The sequence below is a fragment of the Rhyacophila brunnea genome, unplaced genomic scaffold, assembly GCF_057557595.1.
Source record: "Rhyacophila brunnea isolate RB1 unplaced genomic scaffold, BYU_Rbru_1.0 scaffold_1, whole genome shotgun sequence".
In the NCBI taxonomy this organism is placed as follows: Eukaryota; Metazoa; Arthropoda; class Insecta; order Trichoptera; family Rhyacophilidae; genus Rhyacophila; species Rhyacophila brunnea.
The window spans coordinates 33,784,273-33,805,960 of record NW_028232751.1 but is presented as its reverse complement, the minus strand read 5'-3'; the positions used below and the strand labels follow the sequence as shown (position 1 = coordinate 33,805,960).

The window sequence follows — 21,688 nt, the reverse complement described above, 5'->3', positions numbered from 1 at the left end:
ATGTCCCCCCTTAAAGCAATAATTATCTGCTTGAATACACAAAGTGAAAAATGTGATAGCTCTTTTTGGATGTTAAGTGATATGTTAGAATGATTAATTATATTATTACTGTATCTCAGATTCGTTTTTTTTAATATTAACATAACCCCCGGTTAAAATAATTATTATTAGATCTTGAGATAATTTTTGATTCTCCATTATCTTTTCACTCGCACATAACTCCTACAGCTCTACATGCGAGTAAGCTTTTAGGATTCATCATGCGACGAGCCAAACCATTCATGAATCCAATTAATGTCATACTACGTACACTCTACGTCTCTTAGTGCGTGGCATTCTTGTATATGGGTCGATTATCTGGTGTCCTTATGAGGTTTCCTATTAGCTTATTTTAGAACGCGTCCAGAAAAAATTCTTCGATGTCTTTATTTTAAGACATATTTTATAACTATATTCCTTTCGATAATTCGTCAAATGATTATTTTTCGACTGCCTTTCTACAAGGCATGCTTCTTTTTCACTCACTTGAATCTAGTAGGTCACTTCTGCTCTTGAAACATTTTTGCCTGTTATCGCGAGGGATGGTTTCCTACCCTAAAGTCTTTGAAATTTGAAATTACATGCGCCTGTCAATTACCTTCGTGGTCGCAGCCATGATTTATTCTGGATCGGAACCATTTCGTCGTGTGAGGCCTATCAGGCACCATTAGGGGTGCACGACTAGTCAATGCGCTCCCCAAAGACGTAGACATTTTCAGTGACGTGCTATGTATTTTGTATTCGAAATTTTATTTTTCTGTATAAGATTGTATAGGTTAAAATCTAATTTTTCTGTATAAAATTGAATTTTTTGTAATTATTATATAAATGTTCTCTATAGTTTTCTATAATCTAAGGTTCTCTAATTCTCTCTTGTGCGAGTAATATTTGTTATAATGTAAATCTCATGTAATGTAAACGTCTTTAATTTAGATTTATTATGTCCACAATGTTTTTTTTCTTAAATAAATTAATTAATAAGGAAACTTTTCATTACTTAAAACTCATTTAGTGCTAACACTGCGACTGGCGCGGTTCGGAGCAGTTGGCCATTCGATATAATTAACGTGTTATTTAAATGTGGTGATTAAAATGTAATTAAAACTTCAGCAGTGATTGTGTTAACATACATAATTTTGAAAACCTTATAATCACCACCAATATATTAAGATACCCCGCAGAAATCGATTTTCCGTCTCTCGGGTATCGCGTCCACGCACATAGACCACTATACCATACTTAATTGCGACAAATTTTATCTAATAGCTTTTAATACTCACTGAAGCGCTTTCCAAATTGAGCTACTATTGATGATCGCGTTTTGTATTTTACATCAAAGTGGTATTACTTTAATTACTAACCGACGTCACAGATCACTCCAAGATTTTTTGTTGTAATGTAATTGAACTTGCTAATCATTTTAAATTAACTAGTTTTTTCACAATATTTAAGAATGTAACATTCTAATTATTGAACATACATAATTTTGAACACTTTTGAGAAAATATATTATTTTTACATATATTTCTCATTATTTAATAACTTCAATGGTCTTCATGCAATTTTGAAAAAAATAAAATAGACTAGCTAGATTATTTTATTTTTAAAATGGATATTTTTCATTCGTTCAACGAACTCGTCGACGTAAGAACTGTAAATAGATTTCATAGGAAATGATAAAGGAAGCTGTTCAGAAAAATATCGTAAATAACATCTAGGAAAATATCTCTGCATTACAAGGAAAATAACGTGTTAAACCGTCTGCTAAATTGTACAAGATCAAAAAACAAGTTTTCCTTCGGCAATAGAGGTGATCTTAAATAGCGAGCGATATTATCATCAGCTGAGTCAATCATTCTGTCTGATTATGTCCCTCTACTCTCATCACTAAAATCTGGACTGATTTTATTGATTCTTTAAACCTAATCAAGTCAGCGATGAACGAGTGGTAAAATGCCTGGTAAAATGAACTCGACGGTTTGAGTTCCTGCGCATCTATTCTATACACAATACTGCTATCGGCAGCTATCGAGAGTAGTTCTTCATATGTTTGTATCAGTATTTAAATTGTTACAATAAGTTAGCCGTCTAAACCAGTGGTAGCCAAACCGTGGCGCATGCGCCAAACGTGGGGCATTGGATGATTACAAGTATTACATTGCATCTTTGCGCCTACTTATTCTTTTCAAGTAGGCGCCATAACTGAAAAAAAAATAATTTAAAACTGTTCATCTCTCAGTTAGAAAAAATGAGGTTTTCAGTCAATTTCCACACTTGAATGAGCAGAATGAATGTGCTGCGGATAATAGCAATTTGACCAAATATACTTTTTGAAAAAATGAAGATATTGCAAGGGTCATTTGAAAGTCGTTTTCATGATTTTGCTAAAGAAGAAAACTGCATGCTCGCATTTATAAACCCATTTTCACTTAGTGAACAAAATGTTATGTAGATGCCTAGTAACATACAAATGAAACTGGTTGATTTAAAAACAAATTCAGGATTGATAATGATATTTGATGAGCTTTTTCCAGATCAAAATGCTTCTGACATAATTAATTTCTGGCGTTCATTACCCTGTGAACATTTTCCAGAGCTAAGAAAATTTGTAAAAAGTTATATATGTCGCTTTGGATCAACATACAGATGTGAACAAGCATTTTCATCCATGAAATTAATTAAAAGTAAAACAAGGTCGCGAATAACTGATTTAAATTTGAAGAATTCTCTGCTGCTCTCAGTAACAAATTTAACACCAAACATTGAAAGACTAGCGAAATCCAAACACTCAAAAGCTCTCAGTGCTACATCCTGCTCAGTGCTCTCTCTCTCTCTCTCTTACCACATCTAAAAACTGTGGTCCAGAGTTATCTTCACCAAACGAGACTCTCCGGCAGCTGTAGCACCATCAGCGGGATACACGACAGCGATCACCTTCTCGTCCAAGAGATCATTTCTGACTATTGTAGATTGGCGCTCCAATAAAAGTGTGTTTTTTGAACTGGCATAAATTTATTAATTTAATTGCGTGATTGAGTTATTCGTTTTCCTCCCTTAAGCGAAGCAGATCCTACCCCTATCCCTATTTTCCAACCCCAATCATGAATGTAAGAAGGCAGAAATGGTGCTTGAGTTGTATGGCGCATCTGAACTCGTCTGTGAAAAAATTGGCACATGGTATGCAACAAGTTGGCCACCCCTGGTTAAAGAGTTAAAATTGTCTATCTCACTTTAAAATTTAGCACAGCCTAGAGAGGTGCTATTTTAACATAGCACTTATTGCAATTGTTACAATAAGCGCTAATACTTACATACAAAACTACCCTAGTTAACGTCAATTTCTCGTAAAACAAATGCTACGTAAAACAAATATACGCATGGTGAAAGTGAAACTTATGAATCCGATCACAACAATTTTCAGCATGTGTTTTGTTGTTCATTGGTTCCACAATCCGGTGTGGATCTTGGCCGCCTCCCGATGAGGTTTAGTAACATTTTTTTTTTCGAGAAATGGATGTTAGCTACTTTCTCAACCTATTAGGTCCACGTTCTAGGTTCAAACACACATTGAAAAAAATATGTAAATTTTTCCAAACCCAGAATTTGCACACGAGACCCTTGACTGACCAAGTAGATACGTTACCACTCGGCTATCGCGGGTATTTAATTAAGATATTGAAAATTAATTCACTTGTTGACATGTCGTGGGTAGTTAACGATATTGTTTGAAAATCACGACTTATCGATGATTTAGTGAAAATAAATATAAAAGAGTGTAACACTAATTCTAGTGTGTGCACTAGTATGTACCTATCATGAAACATTTGCAAGTTTGACGTGTTATAAAAAAATAAATAAATATTAACTAATAAGTAGGTTGATTGCATTTGATCACAATTAATTTTAAAATATTTTTTTTTATAATTCAGTAAAGAAACAAGTCAAAACATGCTTGAATATATGCATATATTCTTAATGGAGCAATGCTAAATTCTACCAGGCTAAATAAAAAAAACCCATATTTCCTACAAAAATCAACGTAAATTTGTGCAAAACAAAATAAAACTTCATTATCCTAGAACAACACAAACATGGACCACCAAAACACCCGCCTCGCACTACACGCGCAAATGTCTCAGGGGCAGTTACCCAAAACTGTAGACGCCACGTACTCAAATGTGATTTGACCACGTTTAAATTGACTTATGGTATGGATATGTAGCGTATATTACATATCTTAGATGCGGCCCAATTGTATAGGGTAAAAATTATCCCAATTGAGTGTGGGATCGAATTATATATTATGCAACATTTTACCTCGTAACTAGATGTAATTTGAAGTTTATAAAAAACTGGCAAATATACAATGGCCATAGTCAAGGAGACGAAACACTCTGATCCGATTATCATCCAATATTGAGTTCCAAATGTATACATTTCCGCCGGCAGTCCGAGCAGCGAGATACCGGAAATGTAGCTGAAAAAAAAGAAATTGATATCTGTATTACTGAAAATTTTGTATTTCATAAAAACATTTAGAACACTATAACACTCAAAACAGACATATTAATATGATTTTATACATTTCTATTTATACTACATAAATAATTTAAAATATATAAACACATTTTTAAGACTGTAATAGGCCATGTAGCCCGATGACAATATTTTAAACTCTAGTAAATAATATTGTAGTAGTAAAAGTAAAAAGTAAAAAGAGAAAATCATATAAATCTATTGTGACCTCATCGGGCATCGAACCCGAACTCGAACCCCCTGATGAGAAACCACTGCCTTATACAACGAAATTAGAAAAGATTAAAACCTTTGTATAATAAAGATAAATCCATACTTTCGTTTTATAGACTTAGATAATATAAAAACAAAAAAATATTTCCGAATAATATATTATTATTAGCTACAAGTAGGGAATCCAATCCCGAGCCAAAATTCTGATCTCGGGATTTCGGGATTACAATTTGACAATCCCGGGATCCCGGGACTGGTCCCGGGATTGGGATTTTTTTCCATTGTTAATATAAAATTTTTATATTTACAAATAACATTGATAAAATCGGTCAAAAATAAATCTAGTATAATTTATACTATTTAAGACATTTATTGTTAATATTGTATACGTTAAATCTTGGAAATACACAAGTTTAATGGAGTAAATAATATTATAATATAAATAATAATGTGAATTTAATATGAGATTGCTATTTCTGATAGTAAAGACATAATGAATAGATCAGCGAGATTTAAAATAGTAAAGCAAATAAGCATGGCGTACTTATGGCCTTTCCGCTTCATAAATCTTATTAGTCAGCCAAATATGAAACTGCCGTAAAACGTATGATATCATGGTGGAATTACTTTGTTAAAAGTGCGAAGCATTGTTTTTTTCCCAATCTTTCTCATTTTTAATAATCTATGTGAAAAAATAAAATGAATCGGCAACCTACACATCAAACTTCATTCAAACTCAGTTTATTTCTAATGTAGTTATTTTGTATTAAAAGTATTTTTTCTGTTATATTTTCCATAAAAATTGATAAAAAAAATCAATCCCGAAATCCCGGGATTATGTTTATCAATCCCGGGATTCATAGGTATCGAAAATTGCTCGGGATCCCGGGATCCCGGGATTGGATTCCCTAGCTACAAGTAATTTCGTATAAAACATTAATTTGTAGCAAAACACACTATTTTGATTCTGTGAAAAACCACAACCATTTCAATCAATACCATAATAAATTGTCCAAAAATATTGTCCTGAAACTTAAAATTGTTATTAACGAAAGGTATTTTTCTATTAATAGTTAGGCACTTCAATATATTATATATTAACCATTTTGATCATGATGTATGTTTGACTTGTACGGAAAACAAAACTTTGACATTACAATATGGATCTAGGAATAACTGCGGAAGTACAAACCGTCATCAAATATTGAACAAAAATACGTAACCTTTTTATTTTATTTTATTTTATTACATGGAATAATCATTGCCTATTTTAGAATATAGCCTAAAAGATAGTACATTATAATATAACATCAAGCTAATGCTACTGAAGATTTATATTATTGTTTTATTACTACAGTATCGATTGAATAATATCTACATTTATTATTTTATTCAAATGTAATTTTGAAATTACCAAAAATTTAAAATACGACAGAAAAAATCATATAATAAATATATTAAAACCAATAGAAAAACATTATGACTTCACAACTTCATATAATTAATACATATTATTATAGTGTGAAAACTACAATACAGTTGCCTAGTAACTTCGCAACAGTTTTATCGTAAGAAATAATTTCTTCAATACTGATTATAACATTGAATATTCCTTGGAACTATTCTTTTTTTTTCGAAAGCTAAATATATACGAGATTTCTAGAATACAAAACATTTTTACTTAACATTCCCATTACTAAAATGTCACCTTAGGTTAACCAGTCTATTAATCTGCAAATATGTCAGTTAATATGCACTTCGTCATCACTCATCCTCATATTTTTTTTGCTATTACCATAATCATCCATATTTCAACTAATTAAAATGTTACTATTATTTTCAAAATCGTTATCATTATCCATTAACGGCCCACATGCTCGTCGTAGGGCAAAATTGAGTTTTTATTGTATTTTCAAACCATGATCCTGGACACTTCTTAAATGTTGTAGATAATCTCTATAAAAATCTCGTGTCACAATGTTTGTGGTCGAACTCCTCCGAAACCGCTAGACCAATTTTTATGAATTTTTTTATGTATAATTTTTAGGTATGAGAATAGGTCAACAAGTATATTTCATACCGCTAGGTGATTCGGGTATCTCTATCCAGAAAAAAAAATCTTTAAAGCTCGACAGATTTTTATGATTTTTTTTATGTATATTTGTTAGGTATGAGAATAGGTCAACAAGTATATTTCATACCGCTAGGTGATTCGGGTATCTCTATCCAGAAAAAAAATAATTTTATTTTTTTGACAATTTTTTTTTTGTATTTTTTTTTATTTGGCATCAAAAAATACTTATAACCCAAAATTTTCACTCTCCTATTTCCACCCTCTCATTTTTTAATCGCGATTTTAGTATTTTTGTATGAACAAATGAACCGTCGTTCGTATTTCAAACAGAACGAAATTATTTATGTTGTTGAATGACAGATGGCGCTACGTTCGAGAAGAATTCACGAGAAGCGTCGCGTTTTGACATTTCATTCGGCATATCACAAGGCAGTGTGTGCAAAATGTTGTACGATTTATTTTAATTTATCTATTTGTGTGTGTGTGTGTTGTGTTACAGTGTACAATGCCAGCAAGACGCAAAAGGGCCTATTTGAGCCGTCAAATGAATAAAGCAACAAACATGCGAAACATTAGAGCAGAAATCACAGACGAACAAATCCAACAAGATAACGAAAATGTGCGTGTGAGCATGTCGCGATTGCGTGAATCTCAATCACAAGAGGCACGAGCTGAACGAAATCAACAACAACAATTGGAACGGAGACAAGCGCGCCGGTTTGCAGTTAACACACGCAGAGCAAATGACCGACAACGCCAACAAGTACATCGAGCATTATCCGTTTCGTTCCTTCGTCTTGCATTCGAATACGAGCCAGATATTGAATATTCCGCTCATCCGAAAGCGCTGATTGGTGCTATGGACAAAGAATATCCCCATTGTCATGCGCTAAAATTCAAACATGTTTCAGCCGGGACGCATCAGGAAAAGTGCAACTACCAGAAATTGAGACACCACCAGAACCATTGAACGGCTTGCTCATCGGCACGGATCCAGATTCAAATCTGTTCCTGAAATCCATTCGCACATTCAATTCATGCTTCCAAATGACTTCGTTCGGAGCTACAGAAATAGTTCACAATACTGCGGCAAATGGTCAACAATTCCATTCAACGTTCAAAATCAAAGGCCAAGTGAACCACAAAGTAGGCTCATTGCTGCCAATACCAAACGAACCAAATCTACTTCACGGGCGGTGAGGACATCAATCGTGTGGATGCACGTTGCGGCTACAATAACCTCAATTCGCCGAATGCTAGGCGCATCGTCGGCAAACTGGACACCCTATTGAATGAGCACAACGAATTATTGAAATTCTTCAAATCATATATGCACGAATTGCAAAGTGACAACCACGCTATTGTCATCAATCCTGATAAAACACCAGCTGGAGAGCACGTGCGTCGATTCAATGCGCCTGTTGTTGACGACGTTGCTGGAATCATGGTTGGCGACCGCACATCGCCGCGAGAAATCGTGATTCGAAGAAGAAACAATAATCTGGAGTTCATCGCTGACACACACCGTTCATACGACGCTCTCCAATATCCGCTAATTTTCTGGAAGGGACAAGACGGATATTGCATAAACATTAAACAACGAGATCCCGCCACAGGTAATTCATTCATTATAAACATCATTATTCATTTTGAATTAATATTTATGAATGAATTAATATTTTTGAATATGTTATTACAGGAGCCGAAACAAACAAGAAAGTGAGCTCGATGGATTTTTATGCGTATCGTATGATGATTCGACGTGGTCAGGACAACGTCATTCTGCGATGTCGTGAGCTATGCCAACAATTCATGGTCGACATTTACCCGAAGGTAGAGAGCGAACGACTGCAATTCCTACGACACAATCAACAGAAGTTGCGTGCGGAAGAATACATTCACTTGCAAGACGCTATCTTGAGCGACGCCGACACCACCAAAATTGGTAACTCTATCATTCTACCATCATCCTACGTAGGCAGTCCACGTCATATCCAAGAATATATACAGGATGCTATGACTTTCGTGCGCGAGTACGGACAACCGTGTTTATTTATAACGTTTACATGTAATCCAAAGTGGCAGGAGATTACATCTTTGCTATTGCCAGGCCAAAATGCAATACATTGCAAAACACGATTTAAACTTCAAGATACAGCAGTCGTTGCCAGGCGATTTGGTATATTGTATTACAAATCGATCGATACAGTTTGCGATGTCAACGAAGCTGTAAATTATCCAACAGAGTTTTTGAACTCACTGGATTTACCAGGCATGTCAACACACCTTCTACGACTGAAAGTTGGATCTCCGGTTATTTTACTTCGGAATTTGAACCCACCACGGCTGTGCAATGGCACGCGATTGGTCATTAAAAAATTGATGAAAAACATTATCGAAGCCACCATTTTGAATGGCAAATTCCTAGCCGAAAATGTTTTGCTGCCACGAATTTCAATGATTCTTACAGACGTGCCAATTGAATTCAAACGCGTTCAATTTCCTATTAGATTGGCATTCACAATGACAATCAATAAGTCGCAAGGCCAAACGATGTCTGTTTGCGGCTTAGATCTGGGCACACCATGTTTTTCACACGGACAATTGCACGTGGCATGTTCTCGCGTGGGCAAACCATCGAGCTTATTCGTGTTGGCTAAAGACGGACTGACAAAAAATATTGTACACTCAATTGCTCTTCAAAATTAATATTGATTTTCTTTATTTCATTTTCCTACTTCAGGATAAAAAATTTATAATTTTTTTTCACTTTACATTTAACTTTTAAGAGATCAAACAATGAATATGTTATCGGCGGTCATCGTCTACAGTGCTCCATTCCTCTTTCTGTCATAGATCTCATCCCCACACACTTACAATACATTCGTTATTTTTTATTTAACAACCAAAATATTTACTAGAAATAATTTAGATGGCAGAACAACGTTTGCCGGGTCAGCTAGTCTATTTATATAATTTTGAAGCATTATTATTCTTTATATTTATTTTAAACATTTGATGACTGCATAAAGTATTTTTGTTACATAAAATAGTATTCTTTTAAACCTCTCGCTCTAATGTTTTAGAATATAGTCATATTTCGGTACATAGCTGTGCAGTGGTGTTAAGATTTTTTACATTTATTAATTTTTAATCGCATTTATAAAACCATTAGTATAATTTATGACGGGATCATTTTAGTAAAATATTTACGATAAAAAAATATATTGATAATCTCTGTGATCCCAAATTTGACAAGAATTAGGCATTTTATTATTCAAAAAATCGGCAAGATTAACACATTTGAAGATGATTCTAAAGATACTTATTATAAGCTATGTTTTTGACCATTCAAGTGTGATAAACATCTTATGAATAATGATTGCTTTATAATAATTATTGACCTAAGAATAAGGTAGTGTTTTTTTGAAATACGCCATTTCTCTTTTCATTCCTCAGTGGTTAAGCTACAACATACAGCCGTAGCCATAAATTGACAAACTATAATCGAACTAGGGAGTAAAATGATATTGACGCGCGTGTTTGAACTTTTTTATGTTACCAAAATAGGCATTTCCATTTTACCTACTATAATATGGTCGATATCATACGGTAACCCGAGGTGACATTACCGGAACGGACGGAATTTATTAGCATCGTAAAGGGAAGGCTAAATACGTAACGCACCCCATTCGTTCTAAGTCTATTAAGATTTTATGTATGTCAATAAGTTGATACTATTCATCTATCATGATTTAAAAATAGATACAGCTATTTTAATCTACCGCCTAACGTCATAATAATACAATGGTAAAAATTATCTCAAATAGTGCATCCATACAGAACCAAACAAGTATGTCAATTGGTTGTTAAAAGAGAATCACATTGACGGATTATGTGTAGCCATCTCATTTGCCAATCCTCTTTAACGGCCCACGTGCTCGTCGTAGGTCGAAATTGAGTTTTTATTGTATTTTCAAACCATGATCCTGGACACTCCTTAAACGTTGTAGATAATTTATTTATATAATTTTGAAGCCTTATTATCTTTTATAGTTATTTTAAACATTTGATGACTGCATAAAGTATTTTTATTACATAAAATAGTATTCTTTTAAACCTCTCGCTCTAATGTTTCAGAATATAGTCATATTTGGGTACATTACTGTGCAGTGGCGTTAAGATTTTTTACATTTATTAATTTTTAAACGCATTTATAAAACCATTAGTATAATTTATTACGAGATAATTTTTGTAAAATTTTCACGATAAAAAATTATATTGATAATCTCTGTGATCCCAAATTTGACAAGAATTAGGCATTTTATTATTCAAAAAATCGGCAAGATTAACATATTTGAAGATGATTCTAAAGATACTTATTATAAGCTATGTCTTTGACCATTCAAGTGTGATAAACATCTTATGAATAATGATTGCTTAATAATAATTATTGACCTAAGAATAAGGTAGTGTTTTTTTGAAATACGCCATTTCTTTTGTCATTCCTCAGTGATTAAGCTACAACATACGGCCGTAGCCATAAATTGACAAACTATAATTAAAGTACGGAGTAAAATGATATTAACGCGCGTGTTTGAACATGTACCGTTTAAAAAAAAAATTTGGTTAGGTACATGTTCAAACACGCGCGTTAACATAATTTCACTCCCTACTTTAATTATAGTTTGTCAATTTATGGCTACGGCCGTATGTTGTAGCTTAACCACTAGGGAATGACAAAAGAAATGGCGTATTTCAAAAAACACTACCTTATTCTTAGTTCAATAATTATTATAAAGCAATCATTATTCATAAGATGTTTATTACACTTGAATGGTCAAAGACATAGCTTATAATAAATATCTTTAGAATTATCTTCAAATGTGTTAATCTTGCAGATTTTTTGAATAATAAAATGCCTAATTCTTGTCAAATTTGGGATCACAGAGATTATCAATATAATTTTTTATCGTGAATATTGTACAAAAATTATCTGGTAATAAATTATACTAATGGTTTTATAAATGCGTTTAAAAATTAATAAATGTAAAAAATCTTAACACCACTGCACAGTTATGTACCGAAATATGACTATATTCTAAAACATTAGAGCGAGAGGTTTAAAAGAATACTATTTTATGTAACAAAAATACTTTATACAGTCATCAAATGTTTAAAATAACTATAAAAGATAATAAGGCTTCAATATTATAAAAATAGATTATCTACAACGTTTAAGGAGTTTTCAGGATCATGGTTTGAAAATACAATAAAAACTCAATTTTGACCTTCGACGAGCATGTCCCCCCTTCGCATCTTCCAATTGACACTATCATAGATTTGATTTATTAGAAGTTTAAACGTATATATAACATTATATAAGAAATATTTCGCGATACAATAAATGTCATCAAACCGATTTTGTCAGATTATATGAACAAAATTTTCTTTAATTTTCCGAATTTGCCGAATAATTATGGTAGTACAAAAATTACCTTGATTTTCAACATAAACGATTAATCAGATTAAAAGTGGCTATCGACACACAATAATCAAAAATTTGAATATACATAGTACCAGTACCTATCGCGCAAGCACATATTAGGTATATTACGGTACAGTGAAGCTGACTGAGGCCCCTAGAGAAACATAAGATCGAGAGGAGTGGAAAGTCTTGGTCGCTCAAAAGTTGAAAAAAATCCAAGATGGTCACGATTCTCAGCCATGAAGAAGAACGCATCGTAAGACACAGACAAACACACATACATGATATATTGTACCCGGATTTGAACCTGTAACCTATGACATTAAAAGACTAACGCATAGCCACTTGGCCATCGTGAGCGTCATTTCCCCATTACTTAACAATTACTGATTGGAAAAGAAAGAAAGAAAATATTTAAATGGTGTAAATATATATTTAATGAACCTCTAAATTTTATAAGAATTTCAAAATAGATTTATGTTGGGATAACACCAACCGAAGTACATTATTTATTTTATTTTTATTTTTTTCGACCATGTCCGATCCTAATAGGATCATATGGGTCTCCATAGAGTAGAGGTTTGTATTAACAGATTTTGTTTTTTTACGAGAAATGGATGTCAGCCACTTGCTCAACCTATTAGCTCCATACCCTGACTCATACATAAATTGAAAAATAATATGTGTACTTGCAAGACCCAGGATTCGAACCTGAGACCCACGGCGTGATAGTCCAACGCTTAAGCCACGCGACCACCGTGGGTTTTATTATTAAACTAAAAAAAATGTTAATTAACGTTGGAAGCGTCAGTTTTCTTTATCCCAATTTTTGAAGTGTTGCGTAAGCATTCCTGTCGAAAATAATATTATATTATATTACCAAATCTATACTAAAATATAATTTACTCACTAAAGTACTTGACAACATAATATTATAATATTTACCATTCTCGGAAAATTAACCGACGCCAACAATAATTTCTGGCGCCAACACATTGACAAACGTATAAAAATAACTATAATTAAAGAAATCCTTAAATAAATCTCGACCTCACAATAGAATAATTGAGGCGTCCATTTTTCAAAACACATCTCAACATTTGAACAAGTCAACATTGGTGACAAACGACGTTTTTATCTTTCAAGCGTAAATTGTTGGTTTTGACATTAGTCTATTTTTGCCTTTTAATTCAATAATAATTTAATTTAATTTAATTAATATAAAAAAAATATCATATTATTCTACTCGAAGATTTTTAAACGTTATGAAATTTACACTATTAATTGTTTGATTTTGGCTTATAATATTATGTAGACTTATCAGTTTTTATAATTACATGCCTTATTAGTAATATATTGCGTACTTTGATTCACCAACAATAATAATACAACGTTTAAAAATACTGATTCAAGTTTACCGTGTGAGTTGGTGGAGTTAGAATGTTAAATAATTTGAGTTTACAGCCATTGATTGAGTTAAAAACTTTACACTTTACTTTTTTCTACAAAATGCTGCAATGATATAGTAAATAAACAAACAAATGTTATAAAACCCCTGTAAGGAAGTTTATTTTTTCTACCGTCGATTTTCCGTGATACCATATTATTTACTTTCCAGAGATGCTTAATTACACTATCTACAATAGTATTTTTTTCTTGAGCATAATATAACATGCGTATTAGAAAAAAATAAAGTTGTATTGAACTAACATAAATTTCAGTTAGGTACCGTGATTCATATTGTGAATTATTTCTAATAACTACGTTTGCATTATGAAGTATTTCAAATTATTTGTTTTCGATTAAGATAACTGGTAAATAATATTACTTTTGTAATTGTAAATTGAAATACATACACACTAGTGTTGATTATAGAATAATCTTTTTTCAAAATAATGTATTTTATGGATTCAGTATTAAATAAAAATATTAAAACCGTTGTTTTTTAATGGTTTCCGTAAGTCCACATTTTACCGAAATTTTTATTTTCATAATTATTCTTAGTTAATCAACTCCTTTGTTTGGTCACAAAATAAAATTATTACAATATTTATTAACATACAATCATAATCATATTATAAGGCGATCTTTTATGCTCTTGATATCTTGTATGTGTAATTTGGAAACAACACATTAACATACATATAAAAAAACCTGTAGCTATCGATTAGTTATGCAATTGAACTGGTTAACAAATTTCGTTATTATTGGTAACTGGCTTTTGTGATTTGAATCAATGCACTATGATTCCTATCGTCATATTTTTCATTTTTTTCTATTTGTTTTATTCAACAAATAATAATAATATTATTTTATTCAAAATGTTCAATAAAGTATGTCATATTTTCAAATTTTCAGAATTATTCGCTGAGTAAAAAAATAGTTTATTGTATTTTATACGATCATGATAATTACTAGGGTGAAAAATATATTAGCATAATAATGAATAGAGACCGGATTATGAAATATGCATGAAAAATGCTTAAAATATGCATGAAAAGTGTCAAAATATGCAGCTTTAAATAATAATAAAAAAATTGTTTTTTTAATTCAAAATCTGCATACAATTAGTAAGTTATTAATGAATTATTAAATAACAATTATTTGACATTTTGTTACTCTTGTAAAAGTTAACAATCAGGTTACTATTCCAAATGCTCGGTAGTAAGATTGTGTCTTCGATCACTCAAAATATTTTTATAAGTTGAAAATGACCGTTCCACATCCACTGAGGTAACTGGGCAGTATTTGAATTGGGTGCTATGTTAGCACTTATCGTTTTTGGAAAAAGTTAACTCGTCCCATTAATAAAACTATCAATTTCACACAAAGGTTCAAAGCCTCGGTTATTGTTCAAAATGTTTTCAAACTTTTCTCTAAGTTTACGCGGGAATACCTCTGGCAATGCGGAGATCATTTGACGAATTTTATTAACTGAATAGATTCAGTCAACGCCAAACCTAGAGTTTCAAGCTTTTTAATACCTGCAGGTATGTGGGAAAAAATTAGTGCTAATCACAGCTATGTTTTTTTATACTGGAATCGTTAAATGCTTCCTCGGACTAATAAACCGCCATAGCCTCTGCACTATCCATATGAAAAAAAGCAAATGCATATAATCTGGTCCCAATGACATTAGTATGGACGAATCATCTGGAAAAATAAATGACACTCACTTTATTGTCGGGTCTGCCGAATGGCATAATCTGTTCTAACGCCATCACAATAAAGGTGATATTGCTATAAATTCCTGATGCTTTTTGTTGGGTCTACCGAATGGTTTGGTTCGAACGGGTTCTCTCAAATGAACATTGACATTAGAAACACTGCTCTAACGCCATTACAATAAAGGTCATATTGCTATAATTTCCCGATGCGTGATATAGCATAATGGAAATTGCGTGATGTCTACCTGTACATGCGAATTTACTTGCTAGCTACTGTATCGAGTGCGTCGTCACTGCATTAATAATGTCATTGTCCGGTCCGGACCAAAAGTAGCTAAAGATATCCCTAATTCTTTTCGGCCTTTACATAGTTATTTTAAAATTAATAATTAATTACAATCAAAAAATCATATACGATAACAAACAACTCAGCGATGCAATTCTGTATGATGATTATTTATGAATAACAATAGAAACATTCATTCTAAAAAAAATATCAAATATCATACTACTTATATTAATATGTTACAAGTCTTTGTCTATATATAAAATTTTAAAAAATATATTTATAATTAGTTAGATAATTAATATATTATTTAACACTTGATATAAATTTCATATATCAATACGTAATTACTTAAAAATAGCAATATCTCTATAAATTATACCGACCACTTCATTCTAGCCTATAAATGTGCTTATGATTACAAACGTGTTGGGAAATCCCTACAGGTTAGAGACAAGGCTTCAAGTAGAGCGCAACATGCCGTAAATTGGTATTCAGGAAATTAAAATTTGTGAGCTCACGCCAGACTGTCGCTAACGAAGTTACATAGCAACACAACATAATATATTTTTTTATGTTTGATCATGAACCGGTAAGTAGGGAAATTTGTGTGCGAGAGAAAAAAAGCAAATCATCGTCGCTTAGTTGGTGAATTTCACAAACGCATCAAAACCCTAAAAGTCATTATCCTTTTAATCTCTATCTCTCTTTTCATTTGTCACATAAAAAATTCCTGTAATCCAATTGGACGAGAAGAAATTGACACAAAAATTGGCTGGTGATTAGAAGCATTATTTAATTGCAAAAAAATGAGGAACAATTTACAAGCATTATCATTATCGATACTAAAGACCTAAGTTAGATCTTGGCATCTCCAGACCCTCATTCTCCTTCCGGTAAGTCAACCCTCTTCTTTGGTAGAAAAATGGCCTGCTTAACAGAATTCCCTGACTTTCATGTGTAAGACAACATGCGAATTTATATTCACAAAGATGACAAAATGAAACATGTACTTAGCTATATAATGTTTGATACTTTCACGTTTGTCTGTTATCATAATAAATCAGATGAGTTATCACCGCTTGCTCTTCCTACTTCTTTCCTCAACGTTTCGGGTTCATTGTAGAGGCAATTCTCAAAAGATATTGTGTTGAAGTGTACTGTATGTAAGCAGCGTTCACATTCATACAACAAATTATCTCTTGAGAATTGACTTTGCAATGAGGCAAGGAAGAAGAACACTTAGTGACAACCCAACAATCTATTACGATTTACTTAGCTACTCACAACAATAATTAATTTCTTTAATAATTCGTGAAATGGTTATGGGATATTTCTTAAGAAGGAAAATATTTGTGGTGAAAACAGAGAGAGAAAAATATGAAAACACCCAGAACAACAGCCTTACATAATGACCTTGGTTGATAAAAATAGAATATGAATTTTACCTATTCGGAGGAATATTAATTCGTAACACCTGTATTAAGAATATCACGCAGTCAATAGTATCATCTTAAAATAAATAACATAAACTTCATAGCAAGTGATTTATGAATGAAATAAACGTAAAGATAAGTAAATTAATAAGGTAATAGAATAACCAAATATATTAAAATTATAATTGGTATTTTCCGATATGTTTATATTATTTAACTATTTTACATTCAAAACGCATTATTATGATATCCACTAATTTTATATTAGATTAAAAAAAAAATAAAAAAAAAAAAAAAAACATGAATCATCTACTATCATTTACATACACACTAATTCGAAACTTCGTTGTTGAATCATTTTGTATGGGGTAGAAAATTTTTGTAAGCGTTTAGTGCGTGTACCGATAGAATTATCCAAGGTGCATTTTCCGTAAACAAGCTCAGTGGTCCAGTGTAAAATTGTTTACATTCAGAGCGCTGGTATTGAAAAACGTGCTAGATAACACGTCTATGGTTTTAGTAGGTGTACTATTTACTGAGAATATCCGCGTAACTCATTCCGCATTCGAATAACATGATCCGATTATTTAATCGTAACTGTTTATGGCTGTCAGTAACGAGACACGATTTGAAAAATCACCAACTGACGTAATAGTTATGTTTTGTAATTAAAATTTAGAAAAAAAATATTAGAATAACTATTAGGCACCGTTCGACGGTAATACCCTTCGTTTTCTGCATAAGTTCGTCAGCTTTATTCAAATAACATAAAATGAATACGTGTATTAAATAAGGCTCTATGTACCAAAAAGTAGTATTGCCTGTAGTTACAAAATACCGAGTCATTGCAGTAAAATTTTATGAAGCAGGCCTTTTGAAAAATGTAGTATTACAGTGTAAAGCAATCACGGCAGCTTCTATAATTTTAGGTTTTAAGAACTCGCAAGTGTCAACACACCATCGTCAGCTATTTTATATTGAATGCCGTTGACCACTGCAGTGCTACTTACACCATTATAAATAAAACACGCCAACGGACTTACAACGTCGACAGGTTTAATTATTTTGTTTTATTTTTTTGACTTTCTTGAGGCACTTAGACTATAATAGTTGAAGTTATTGGCGTTGGTATGTAGAACGTTTTTCTATAAAAATGTCAGTTTTTATTATTTTGGTACTTAGCGCCTTAATTAATACACGAATTCAAATTACGTTATTGCACATCAACTGTAGCTGGAGTCAGTGACATTTTCTATGAACCGGTCCTTTTGTCAAAAAGTACCGTTATCTGTTAATGTAAAAATATTTGACATAATAGTTACACTCAATGATGATTTATCACAAGGGTACCGTGAAACTTTCCGTCACTGACAAAAGGTCGTATAAAGGTATACAAAAAATAATATACTTACTAATTTCGGCATGGTCACAATATTGTAACTCGATTTGATGATTTGACTACGATAGCACATCACTGAAAAGGGTTTAAATAACACATGTATCTGAAGGTGTGTATCCGAAGTATAAAATACTCATTCTCACTCTTCATACTCAAATATATAGATATTTTTTGTATATTATTATTTTCAGACACCCACGGTGGCCGCGCGGCTTAAGCGTTGGACTATAAAACCGTGGGTCCCAGGTTCGAATCCTGGGTCTGGCAAGTACACATATTGTTTTTCAATCTGTGTGTGTCAGGGTATGAACCTAATAGGTTAAGCAAGTGGCTGACATCCATTTCTCGTAAAAAACAATATATGTCAACACAAACCTCCACCCTGTGGAGGCCCATATGATTATATCAGGATCGGACATGTCGAAAAAAAATTTTTTTTTTATCCTAACGTTTCGTCGAGACAGGTCATGCGTTGCTTATGGGTAGCATATTGTAACGTGGTAGTGAATTAAGGAAGAAATTAGAATAATACATATTGTATAGTAGATTCCGTGAAGATGATAATTTTTTTAACAATGTTTGAAACTTTTATGATTGTTTGTTATCGTGTAATAGATTTTCAAAGATTTTCCTTGTTATTTTTATACAATATGAGACTAAATAATTACAAGATAAAAAGAACCTATAGGTACCACGTTTTTAAATTTCCTGTTGAATCATATAAAGTTTGACAATTAACTGTATGTATTAATAAACATAGAATACTGAAATGTCATTTTAACATTTCATATTGATTTCCATAGTAACGCACGTATATATTAATAATTTAGTTGCTAGGACCCACTTAGCAACCAATAATAGTGAGTAGTAAATATTACTTTTAACGATTTTTTCCGAAACATACAAAACTTAATTAGTTATGAGTTAACTGAAAATGAATTCAATTCTGCTTAAAGATGGCCAAAAGTATTAAAAAAAATGCATTCCCGTCGTGTTCTAACAAAGAAAAAATCTGTACGGTACAAACAAGAATACGACCTAATAAAAACATGGTAAAATGGTATGGGGTGGCATTTTGCGTCTACTTAATTGTAACAATCTACTTATGTGTGTTTTATTTTACCGTGTTGTGCCTTAGTATGTGTCAGGCAGGCACGAGTCCCCGGAGATTTTATAAAATGTTGCAAAGGTTCCGCCAAACAAGAATGATTTGGAATCACTTGCGTTAAAAAAATCTCATATCCGTGGATCTAGAGATAAGCGAAGTCTGAGATATTTTCTTTCTCTCATTTTTTAAATATTTATTGGATACTAACCAATATACACAAAATATGCTACTAAATATTATGTACAAATTATGTCCTTCGAAAGCTTGGCCTGTATTGTATACACTATCAGTGGCTTCCAAACTTTATGATACTACGCCTCCCTTTAAAAAAATCTAATCTTGGCACCTCCCCCACCCTTTATTTCATTAAATAATACAGAAACCTTTTTAAATAGTCAACAATGTACAAATACAAAAATATATACATAAATATAATAGTCGGACTATTATATAGTGAAAGGAATAAATCACGTAATGATTATTTGATTATTTACTCACGACTGCTTTGTCATATTTTTTTTTTCAATATTAAGCCGTATAACAACTACTGGTTGCTTAACTAATATTTTCCCACTTTTTAAAGCGAGATAGTGACGATTGTACAAAAAGACAACCAAAATCGTAACACTTTACGGTCATCTTCCGAAAAGCGCAAAATAAAAAATATTTTGTAACAATTATCTAACAAATTGAACATCTATATTCGCAAATTTAAGTAAAAAGTAAATTATATTTCCACTCGTTGACGTAGCAAATAGGGCTCATAAGAGTTGTAGAATATACGTTTTATAACTTAGCACTTTTTACTACACTGTTACGCCTCTTTACCTAATTACTTCGCAAAAAAATATTTCAAATGATATTTACTTGTAATAATATAATATGTAGTAATAAATAAATAGATAATGTATGTAAAAAAATATTTTTAGAATATATTACATCATTTTCATCCTAGAACCGGAGTGCAAAGTTATGAAGTGACAACTCTACTAACAGATATTATGAGGAATCAATGTTGCCATTTGACTCTGGATTATAGTACGCGGACCACAATTATATTACAAATACTATAGTTATAATAAATACGGTCAACAATACTGCTAGAAATGATTGTTAATCATTCTCTCAAATCAAAAAACTCCTCGCTCTGTAACATATTTCAGCAATGAAACATTTTAACATGTGAGACCTGCAACACGTCGATTGTTTTTATAGCACCGCTTCAGGTTATAGGAGGGTCGGCCACGGCGACAGCGATGGATCCTTGGAGCCGAGACAAGGGTACGGAGTTTCGAACTGTCATGTATTTTTATCTCCGACTATTTTTATAAAAATCGATTTGAATATAAATATATACTTATATATAATCAGTAACGTATGTAGGTATATTACTGCTCTTAAACTAAGGTAAATTTTGCTCTCATTATTAATTATATCGTATAATATAGGTATATCAAAATACTCATTCTACTGGTGTGCTAACTGAAAACTAACATTTCCAGCTACACATTTGAAAATCTATTACATCAACAAATTGTGCGGGGTTGCAGGCTAATATATCTTATTTATAATATGTATTGTCATCTTGTCTTAGTGGCGTCTTCTATCAAAGATTGAATTTGTAGGCAGGTGGATAACGCTAGGATAAATGCAGTTATATAGTGGTATTCAAAGACAATTCAACGACCACAGCAACGCCCCAAAATTCGGTAGATCAACAAAAATTAACAGACAACTAAAGAATTACAAGAGTATTAGTAACCGGTGGAGGTCTTTATCTAGTGGTAGATTGACTGATAATGTTTTTTTAATATATATTATAAATAACCATCTTTTTCGTACAAGGTCGTTGTTAGTAATTTTTGAACAATCAAAAACACCCAGGCTTTGAGAAAATCACATACATGTATTGTGTTCTCACCAGGAATCAATCCCTGAGCTC

At 32.1% G+C, this 21,688-nt stretch overlaps 1 protein-coding gene across 1 annotated transcript in view; it reads right to left on the bottom strand.

The window, feature by feature from the left end:
* Window positions 1-21,688, bottom strand: part of LOC147079702 (sodium-coupled monocarboxylate transporter 2-like) — a 98,453-nt gene that overhangs the window by 58,577 nt on the left and 18,188 nt on the right. Inside the window, exon 2 of the mRNA XM_085944527.1 lies at window positions 4,357-4,516. Within this exon, the coding sequence (XP_085800653.1) occupies window positions 4,357-4,516 (160 nt within the window). The remainder of the gene's footprint in view (window positions 1-4,356; window positions 4,517-21,688) is intronic.